Raw genomic sequence first — 10,988 nt, 5'->3', positions numbered from 1 at the left:
GGGATCTTTTTCTGCTACCTCTATTAGTGTCTTCCCCTCTTTTTTGGGAGGGGGAGGCTTAATAGTTTTAAAGCTTGTTTACCAAGTCTCCCTGACCAGAACAATTTTAATCTTGAGCCAGTAAGTGTGTCAATCACACACTTATGGAACAAAGGGGGGATTTGTGAGAAGTCAGCCCCCCCCCCCAGAGAAGGAAATATTAAAAGGGCAGAATATTATATTTCCTCAAAGCATCTTAAAAAGGCAGAAAAGCATGCCCAGGTTTTTTTTTAATATCCCCAAGTCTCCCTCCCCCAAGTAGAAGCCAGCTCTGTGGAAATGCAGATGTATTTGTGTCTGGCTCTCCTCTTCAATAAATTGCAACCTTCTTTCTAAAGCAGTTGCCATGTTGTTTATTCCCGGCTTAGACTGGACCAAGATGAAGACTTTTCCTTCGACAGTATATTTTGTCTTCATTTGTTCTATGAATTCAGTCAATTATGTTTTATTCAAATCACAGTTAAGCTAATTCTATGTGTCAGTCATGTGATATGTAAATGCTGTATTATCTTAGTGGTTTGGACAATTAATTCCTTTTATATAAATAAAATACACCAATAAGTAAAGAAAATTTTTACAATTATTTTAGCTTCTCAACAACAGCCACCAATTTGTCCGATAGAGCAAATGCTAACATTTAAAATCTCTGAAACCTTCTGAAGTTGTAGAAAATCATTACATATACTAATGAACTAAGGTATTCATATCACATGGAATGCAAACCGTTAAAAATGATGCAGTTTCTTTAACCTTAATTTGGCCTTAATTTTTTATATGACTGATTCTTTTAATTATATGGGGCCAAGCATATATGTGCATAAGTTATTGTAAAATAGTGGAATCAGAAAAAAAGTGCTATTTCAGTTGTGATTTTTATATCCTCTTTCTTTCAAAAAATATCCCTTAAACATCAGCATGTAATTTTGCTTGAAATTCAAAACCTGAAGATAAAATTATACATTCATTAAAAATGCTCAAGGGAATGTTTACAGAATTTGTAACCAGAAACTTTCTGGATTTGGATAACAATATTCCTGTTTTAATATTAAAACTGTAAATTAAAAAAAGAGCTAGTCCAGAAATGGAAACAACCAAACCCAGTTGTTTAGGGCATATGGTCTGAATTAAGATCCACCAATTTTTTATGCACATCTTACTATATTAGGGCATCTATTCACAATGATCCCAGTCTTTATAATTCAGTATCTTAGATTTGTTTTATTTCAGCCTTGACAAAACTTTTAATACAAGTGAAATAAGATACATTCACTATCATCTAGCCAAACTTTCTGAGCTTACCTTTCTAAATCTAAGACAACCATAAAGGATTTTGAGCAACAATCTCATTGAACAAATGTAGACATATATTAATATTGCAACAATCCATGCAAAAGACATTAAACCAAAAAATCCATGATCTTGAAGGCATTCAAGATACTAATTATATCATTTAAAATTAAAACCAGTTAAATGGTTAGGATTTCATTAATACTGGTAGCTTTTATGGGAAATATTGTTATCAGAGCAATTTCTAGTTTAATCCGTACTGCATACAACAATACTTTGCGTTAAGTTAATAGTTTCATTAGTATATCCCCTACAAGATGGATAACTACATTCTAAGCATAACATCCACTTGACAGAAATTATTTAAGATGCATAGTAGAATATATCTTAACATTTCCCTTTTCTGTGTTGACTTTCAAAATTAAAAAAAAAACAAGATTTAAAGATATGACAGCATACTTAAATATTAAGCAAGTTCTTGAGATACAACCTTCAATTACATCTTGCAATCTGAAAACAGAAACACACCCAAAAGCAATAGTTATACATTTTAAAAAATATCTGGAGTATAACAGAAATGCATTACTAGGTTTTAAACAATATAAATAAATGTAGCAATTTTATGTATTGAGCAGAAATTCTTTATTTGCTGAACAATATCACATTGAAACTTTACTCTTACTGCTGACAGATGGATAATGATACAAGGACAATCATCATCTCCGTGGTAACAGTGTAAAATATGTCAGAGGAACATTGCACATGGAGCTGCTGCTGCTTTTTTTTTTTACAGTCCTGCCTCGGCTTCCTCAGTTATATATTCTTTGCAAACCCAATATGCCCAGAGTACAAGTCAACCAAGGGCAATTTCAAGGCTGCAGGCGTAAAGAGAACTAACAAATTATTGCTGATTAAATATGCCCTTGCCATTCATGACACAATCTTGAATGTCTCACAAAAACCCACTATTCTTGTAGATCACTAGTTAACATTTTAGAATTTGGACAAACATTTTTTAGTCAAAAACCCTGCTGTAATGCTTGGAATTTGAACAATATTTTTTATACCGGTAGAAAAAACCCTGCTGTGATGGTTGTTCTCAATATCAACCCATAATTCTAATTTTTATTTACATGCATTCTCAGCAGCAATAATTATTGAAATGAGTCCCACCCCTAAAATAATGTTGCCATTTAAATGCAACATAACAGTTCATTTAGTGACCCTTCAAAGTTACAACAGCACTGAAAAATGTGATTTATAATTATTTTGTGACAGTTAACTTTGCAGTATCCCCATGATCAGATGCTTGGCAACTGGTTCATATTTATGACCTTTGCTGTGTCCAGGGTCATCTGATCATCTTTTGCAATGGGGAAAGCCAGATTCACTTAATTGTGGCAAGAAAAAATGGGGCACAACTCACTTAATAAATGTCTCACTTAACAACATAAATTTTGGCTCAGTTGCGGTTGTAAGTTGAGGACTACCTGTATTATAAATACTATGGAACATAAATACTTATTTCTTCAGATTTACAAGTTATGACAGACAGATCACAAGATACCAACTTCAACTCTGATTTTGTTCATTAATATTAATAAGGTAAGCAAATATATTTATTTTAATTTAGAACACAGAATTTAATTATCCCATTTTTTTCATTCCACTTCTGGCATCTCATTGCTAATTCCAGTATAATTAATGAGACCATCTTTTAGTGACAGTGTAGCAGTTTATTGTAATTGTGTTATGCTTATTGTACTAATGGATTGTTTTTTAAAATTTAACATTGTGTGCCATGAAAGAAATATATAATTTGAGCATTTAGATAACATATAACTAACTTAGAAATAATTCAATTAGATGAATTATTTTTTTAAGCTGAACATAAACTGTAATATAATATGATCATGAAAAAAGGTAAATACGTATTTAGGTCATATGCATTCATAAATCATGGGAATCCAATAACCCCAGTAACTCTGCATATGAATTCTGAACACATAACATGTGACCCTAAAAATGTTTTCCTATGCCAAACTGTATAGTCTAATGCTAGTCTTTGAGGGTATATGCTCCAGCATGGTATGTTTAGCCTTGAGATAAGATGATTGAGTAAATATAACAAGTTATACCATGCAGAATCAGGCCAAAATGTGTTAATTATCCTACATTATAAAACATGGAAAACAAACTCAGGAAGCACATCTGGATACATATCCTAGACCAGGGGTGTCAAACTGCCGGCCCATGGGCCGAATGCATCATGCCAAAACCACGCCCTCCCCATTGCCGACAATGGAAAAGTCACAATACGTCATGTGATGTTGCGAGCTTGACACCCCTGCCCTAGACAAAAACAACATTTAAACTATAAGCCAGGTTTAACGTTAATAGCAATAGCACTTAGACTTATATACCACTTCACAGTGCTTTTACAGCTCTAAGTGGCTTACAGTATATTGCTTCCAACAATCTAGGTCCTTGTTTTACTGACCTCGGAAGGATGGAAGGGTGAGTTAACCTTGAGCTGGTGAGCTGCTGGCAGTTGGCAGTCAGCAGAAGTAGCTTGCAGTACTGCATTCTACCACATTCTTAAATGATGCTAATATGTGTGAGATGTAAAAACCCCAAATTTTGATATTCACAATACGAAGACAAGTCTGGTTAACAAAACAAAGGTTTATCGGAGAATAACATAAACAGAATAAAAGAGAAAAGAAAAAGAATAGAAGAGAGGAGCGTTTGCAAACGTGGCCCCCTGGATCCTTCCCTATGGACTGGATTCCAGGAGTACACTGGCCTGGTTTCAAGATCTGCATTTTATACCCCTACAATGCATGTCACATCTAAGCAGCTCTTTCATCTTTATAGACGTACTCTGAAGTTGTACTTTGTTAACCTGACCTCTTCCGTCCATCTGCTGTTATCTTGTTTATTTGTAATTTTCACCTTGGGTCAAAATCCCCCTCTTTGATAGTAGGATTTCTACTCAAAGTGTAAGTTCCTATGTCCGGAGAATTTTTTAGGCAGGAAATAGTAAACATTTGGTCATATATTGGCATTGCATTGTTACATTTGTGTTACAGTGTTACATTTGTACTAAAGAGACAGTTTCATATAATGGCATTACATTTCTACAATTATTTCTACAATTATTAAAAGAATAACTTTTAGTTCCTTCATATGTATGATTAAATGGGCACTGCAAAATTGTGACTCTGCCCTTTTATACTTGAGCATTGAAGTTTTACAGAAGTACTAAAGAACTGAGTTCACATCATGTGCCTCCTCCCAGATGTCCATATCATCATCTTCATTTTAGCGATTGTCTATCCATTGCAGGATGAAGGCCTCTTCCGCACGTTTCCAACCAATACGGTCCTGAACTTTCTTTCACCTATTGAAATACTTGTATACATGGCCATTAAACTGAAAATTAATCACAACAGAAATATCTAGTCCTGGTGCTATAGCTTAATATAATCCAGTATTTTGAAGCTGGACATTTAGCCATATCCATTAGGTAAGCCATCTATAGAAACTCACTTCCATCTCAGGCAAACCTTCCCCTCCCCAAGAACCGCAATAAAGAGTAACGCAGAGTTACAGTATCATAACCCAATTCAAGATCTTCTCGATCTTACACAGAGAACAATTACGATTCATCTTAATGCACGCTACCTTTCTGTTAGTTCAAGATCTACCGGGCATGCAAAGAATAGTGCCTTCTTATTATTCTTCCTTTGGGCAGAATTTCAAAAAAATGTTCTTTCAGCTTCACATCTCAAGATCCTAACTCGCTCTCCTTGCTTACTTACTCCACAAGCCAAAAAAGATCCACACACTCATTCCTTCACAATCGAAAAATGCAACGATGCTTTTATAGTAGTTAAAGGCCGAACACGGAGAATTGAATCTCGAGTTTAGCAAATCACAATGTAGAAGTGTAATTTGGTTCCACCGGATTGGTCCGCCGCGCAGGACTAAAGTATAGGCAGCCTTTCACAGCTGCTGCCATTATCTTGAAAATGATTCCTTTCATAGAACTGCTTTGCAAGCGGGCGGGACCAACTGCCCATCAGTGCTTCCGGGTGGCCCTAAGCGAAGAAGGTCGCTCCAAAGGAAGACGCTTTTGCGAGGTCGAGGAGGCGGTTGCTGTAGTAGTCATGATTGGGTCTCTTTGCCGGCTACCCCCAGCCTTACGGCTGGCGGGACGCTCGCGACCCTCGGGATATTTTATGCAGCAGCTGAGTCAGGGGGGACCGAATGCCAATGGCGAGGGCAGTGGGTCGAAGGAGGCGGTGGAGCGACTGGTGCGAGCACATCCCGTGGTGGTGTTCATGAAGGGTAGCCCGGCCCAGCCCCAGTGCGGCTTCAGCAACGCGGTGGTGCAGATTCTGCGCCTTCATGGTGTTAATGATTATCGTGCCTACGACGTCCTCCAGGATCCCGACCTCCGGCAAGGTAGGCGTCGCCCTTGCTTAGCCTTCTCTTCAACTGACTGGGCCCCATAGCTCTATATGCATTCAGCCATTTGCATCCTTTTTAAAGGCCCCCATATATTACCCCCTGCATTTCGTTAATAATTTCTGTAGCTTTTAGGTTATATGAATAACTTTTATTTTCTTTCCAAAGCAATCCGATTGTTGTCTTTATCTCTGATCCCATCTTTTGTTTTTCCTCAATTAGTTAAAGAAGCAAGTTGGACTTACTTGATGACTGAACAGGTGACACCTATTCTTGCTGTCCAAACCAAGAATGATAAACCACAAACATTTTGGTTGCAAGACTTACTTTCCCGAGGGGGGGGGGGAGAACAGAGGCAGTAGTGGTCACTGTTCAGTTGCCCGCCTGTCTTTTCATAAAGGAACATGCTCATTTGTGCTCCATTTGCTTGCCTTCATCAGAACTAGGGCTATCTGAGAAAAATGCAGACAATTGCTAGGTAAAGGCAGATACATTGCATACATATATTTTTGATATAATCCACGTTTTTGGTGTTTAGGTTTGACATATGGAGCTTTTTAGACAGCCTGTGGTCTTTACTTTGCTGCCTGATTAAAACAATCATCATGTCTGTTCTCCCTTGTATCTAATTTGACACTCATTCAGAAAATCAAATCACAAAAACAAAATGATACCCACGTAATTTGGCTTACTAAATAAGGATGTATAAAGTGCGTGTTATGTTCAATTTTGTTCTTTCTCAAATAGATTGTCTCCTCTCAAAATTGTTTTTTTTTATATTCAGTATTAAGTAAGTAGAACAAGTGCCATTTCATATTGCAATGGCACATTACCACTGCTATTGTATTGGTGAGATTATTAATGTATTTTCTTGCTTTCTGAACAATGAGGATTTGTGTGGGAGAGAATATATTAATACTGAAGCCTATTTAGACATATAACTCTTTGTCCATTGGGTTGCTCAGACAATTCCAGTAGTGATTTGATAAGGAATGCTAAATGTGAAAGACTAGGTCTGCAACTTAAGAGTCCTTTAGTAGCTGGAGCATATTATATCTATTATATTGTACACACCTTTATATTAGGTCCCTATAAGCTGCCAAACCAATTTAAAAAGCGCTGTGTAAACTTAAAAGGTTCTTTATGATTTTGCACTATGCTGCCTTGAAGACCATATTTGGCCATTTGAATTGGCCTGACCTTGCTGGGAAAAACAGCTGGGGGGGATATTGAATACATGCTTTATAATTCCCTAGATTGGCTTCGCATTACTCCCTTGATTATTCCCAAATTTATTTGCCTGACGATGGAGTTCTTCTAGAACAGTGGTTCTCAACCTGTGGGTCGGGACCCCATTTGGGGTCGAACGACCATTTCACGGGGGTCGCCAAACCATGCTGTCCGCCATTTTTTTCCCTTTTCCCTAGCTGTCCTACTCCCTCTTATTGGTGGCCACACCCACTTGGGGGTCACCACAACATGGGGAACTGTATTATGGGGTCACGGCATTAGAAAGGTTGAGAACCACTGTTCTAGAAGATGCTTGGGACCTTCAACCTGTACTTTTTTAGATGGTTCTTAGTTTTTGTTTTATATTTTTGGATTTTATTGGAAGACAGATGCTTTTATGTTTACATTTTTATGAAACAGTTAAGAGTCTTAGGTAAATACTGTAAATAATTATTAAATAATTTCGTATTTTCAGTTGATGAATATACATATTAATAGCTAATCCTTTAAACTACTCATTAAGAATTTAGATATGGGAATAGTGTTAATGGATGAAAAGATACAGAACATTTCACTGTTATTTTAATGAGAAAATTATTAAATATTTTCTTCTCTCCAAAATGGGAGAAAATGTTTTATTCTTGTATGTATCACCTTAAATGAAAATTTATGGTGTTTTATGGAAAATAACATTTTTTTCCAGAACTTACAGCTATTACTTGTAAGTAACCACTAAGTTGCAAAATTAATCTTCAGTTTTATACATTTGTGGAAATAAGTATTGCATTCTAGAAACTCTAAACGAAGTCCAAATCTGCAAGTGATTTAAGGCATTTCCTTCATTTTCATAAAATTATAAAGATGGGTTCATTTATATAATTCAGGCTTATATTAATAAAATAGAAACCTAAAATCCAGTCTGCCCTGTGTTAACTGAAATATGCTTTTGTTTTTGCTTATGTGTATCAAAGAATTCTTCCTTGCTTCTTTTCTTCTCCCTCCTCTCCACTTTTTTGCATATCCAATCATACACACATACACATATACAGTGTGTGCTTGAGCATGTGTGTATGGGTATGTATGTATGTATGTGTGTATATATGTACACAAACATATCCCAAATCTTTAGGATAACTAAGACTTAAAGTTATACTGCATTATTTTCATAACTGATTTGTGAATTTGTGGAATAGTACCATGCTTAAGAGGTTTATGGTTAAGAATGCCATAACTTTTTATTTCTTTCTGTGTTTTGTGAAGTGAGAAAAATTATGCCATATATGCATAACAAGATACACCACACACTGAACTCCCCAGGATCTGTTAGAAAGAGATAAGAATTTGGATGAAAATAGATTGGCAAAGAGAACTGAAGGCTTCAGCAGGGCATGGTGACAAAAACCACTCCCTTTGCAACATTTTTTAATTAGTACATGGTGATAAATTTTATAATTCCAGTGGATACCATAATATTTAAATATTTCAAAATATTTAATGTAAAAACATCTTAGGCTTAATTTTAAGATATGATCAATTTTTGAAAAAGATTTTTTACACATATGATTCTTTAAAGAATTCTGTAGTTCTTTGGCAAAGGAACTCTGCTGGAATTTGAATTGAAAGTCACATGTTTCTAAATATCAGATGAATGTTAATAGATTTATAGTACAAGTAAATGGGGCAAAGGGTATTGGTTTTTAAAAAACAGAGTATACAAGGAATAAGGGTAGTAGATTACTCTGCTTGAAAAAATAATTTGTGGAATCTAAAATAAGAATACTCTTTGGAAAGAAATTCAGTGCAATATTTTATTAATCTTCCCATTTATATATTACTATTTATAACCTAGATTTTTCATATGCCATTCCCAGTTTTAGAATTTGAGTTTGTATATTAAAACAAAAAAAACCTTAAAAACAAAATATTATGTAATTATGTAGCTGATTGGAATGGAAACATCTTTGTTCAGATTGTAATTTGCAATGTAACTGGTTTAGCCACTTTATACTGTCATCTTTCAGTATAACAAGTGAAAAATATACTAATTATTGTTTGTGAAATTATGTAAATTATAACAAAAAAGATAATAATCAAAGATGGGGAAAAAGTGGGCATTTTTATGCTCTCATTTTTTCCCCCTACATAAACATTTCCCCACTATTTGGCTCTTAAATGCTTTGTTTTATATATACATTAATGTCAGCTCCTGTATTCTCACATTAATCCATTTGGCTATGCTGCTTCCATTCTAATCTGAAACTACTAATTAGTACATAGTGATAAATTTTATAGCCCCAGTGGATATCCTAAGCGTCATATCTAGAAACTTCAACATAGTTTCAGTTATTGTATATAGTGCTATTAGAGCAATTAACAGACAAAGTAGCAAAACTAATTTTATATATCAGAAAAGGAATAGGAGAGATGAGTAATATAAGTGTGTGTCTTTGAAGACAGCCAAGCTACCTAGTGCATCAGCACTATTCTCCAATGTTCCTTTTTTTTGTCCACACTTCCAAAAGCCCTGTTCTGCATTGTTTAATATGCTTGGAAATATGTTATTTAACTTCCTTTTACTTTTTGATTTAGGAATTAAAAATTATTCCAACTGGCCTACTATTCCTCAAGTCTACCTCACTGGTGAATTTGTGGGAGGTTGCGATATACTACTCCAGATGCATCAAAGTGGAGACCTAGTGGAAGAGCTTAAGAAATTAGGAATTCAATCTGCACTTCTGGAATCTGAGAAAGACCGTGGCAAAAAATAAAATTACTGTGATTTTGACAAAGACATATTTTGATAATTGGCACAGGAAAAGCCTCCTGTTCTTTAGTTTAGAAAAAAAAGTTTTTGAATTAATGAGGTTTATTATTAAGCATTCTGTTGTCTGTTGCACAGTATGATCAACTGATATATGAATATTTTTACTTTTGCTATCCATTTACAATATTATCAAAGTAAAAAAAAAGCAATTCACTTCTATTTTGCACTGCTTCATATTTGATTAGTCATTTTTTAATTGCCTTTATGCTAAGAATTTATTCCAGAACAGCTGGGATTATTTGTCTTTCATAAATATTTTTTTTTTTAAAAATTCTCAAGTTAATTCTGGGGACTTTGGGATGTTTAACTGCATTTCTTTCACATTGCAGATGATATAGCTTCTTTGCAGAAGCACCTGATGATAGTGATGCTCTTCCAACTTATTAAAAAAAATAGTTTGTCATACACACGGTGATTCTTTGGGAAGCTAGGTTGTCTTCTCTCATCTTAATTTTTCTTTATTTTAATCTAATTATTCATATTAATAGTATTGACATTGTTTCTATTAGGAGATAATGTATTAAAAGTTGATAGCAATATTTCAGTTGAAAAGAAAACAGGCAATTTGTTAAAATTTCCAGAACCGTCTAAAGAAGAGTGCAAGTTATAGTTGTTCATAAACATTTGAGTTTAAAATTTGCCCCCTCTTGCTACTTTTATCTGGTAGGTTGGTGGTTGTAGACTTTTTGCCTTGTATTATCCGATTACTATTAAGAGCTATAGATTACCTCTTCATTTTGACAATAAAAAATATTTAAGTTTTAAAAACAGCTTTGAATGTTGTATTAATGAGCTGAAGATAAGTGGAAAGAGTTAAAGATGTTAAAGATAAAAGTAGGAAAAAGCAACCTGTTCAAACAACTTTAAGACTTTGCTAGCTTAGTTTTTACTTTAGGAAAGTGAAGTGTGAAAAGAAAGAAATGTTTAAAATTGATTTTCATTCCAAGGGAAAAAAAGCATCCCGAAGAAACTAAATAAACTCAAGATAATGGTACAGGCTTATCAATTATTTCACTATTCTTAGCTTCCTCTAGTTTGCTTAAAAGTCTAGAAAACTAACTCTTATTGAGCTCAGTATGATTTTCCTGAGTTAACACATAAATAGGGATTATGGCTATTAATGCCTCATGTTCAT

General features: G+C 34.7%; 1 protein-coding gene and 1 non-coding gene across 3 annotated transcripts; one reads left to right on the top strand and one right to left on the bottom strand.

Annotated features, from left to right (window-relative positions):
- Positions 1 to 1,933: 1,933 nt before the first annotated feature.
- On the bottom strand, positions 1,934 to 2,210 carry LOC120320387. Its single transcript, XR_005559950.1, has one exon.
- Positions 2,211 to 4,434: 2,224 nt separating this feature from the next.
- On the top strand, positions 4,435 to 10,847 carry GLRX5 (glutaredoxin 5). 2 transcript variants are annotated; one of them, XM_039370027.1, is made up of 3 exons: positions 4,435 to 5,796; positions 6,022 to 6,059; positions 9,619 to 9,754. In XM_039370027.1, the coding sequence occupies exons 1-3, from the start codon at positions 5,361 to 5,363 to the stop codon at positions 9,724 to 9,726; spliced, it is 582 nt and encodes a 193-aa protein (XP_039225961.1). In that variant the 5' UTR covers positions 4,435 to 5,360; the 3' UTR covers positions 9,727 to 9,754. The 2 variants fall into 2 exon arrangements, with proteins under 2 accessions (XP_039225961.1, XP_039225960.1); XM_039370026.1 differs by lacking the exon at positions 6,022 to 6,059 and having other exon boundaries at positions 5,346 to 5,796; positions 9,619 to 10,847.
- The last annotated feature ends 141 nt before the right edge of the window (positions 10,848 to 10,988 follow it).

The sequence above is a fragment of the Crotalus tigris genome, unplaced genomic scaffold (assembly GCF_016545835.1).
Source record: "Crotalus tigris isolate CLP2741 ecotype Arizona unplaced genomic scaffold, ASM1654583v1 scf7180000021349.119011, whole genome shotgun sequence".
NCBI lineage: Eukaryota > Metazoa > Chordata > Lepidosauria > Squamata > Viperidae > Crotalus > Crotalus tigris.
Note: the sequence above shows the minus strand (reverse complement) of the source record. Positions and strands in the feature narration are given on the sequence as shown.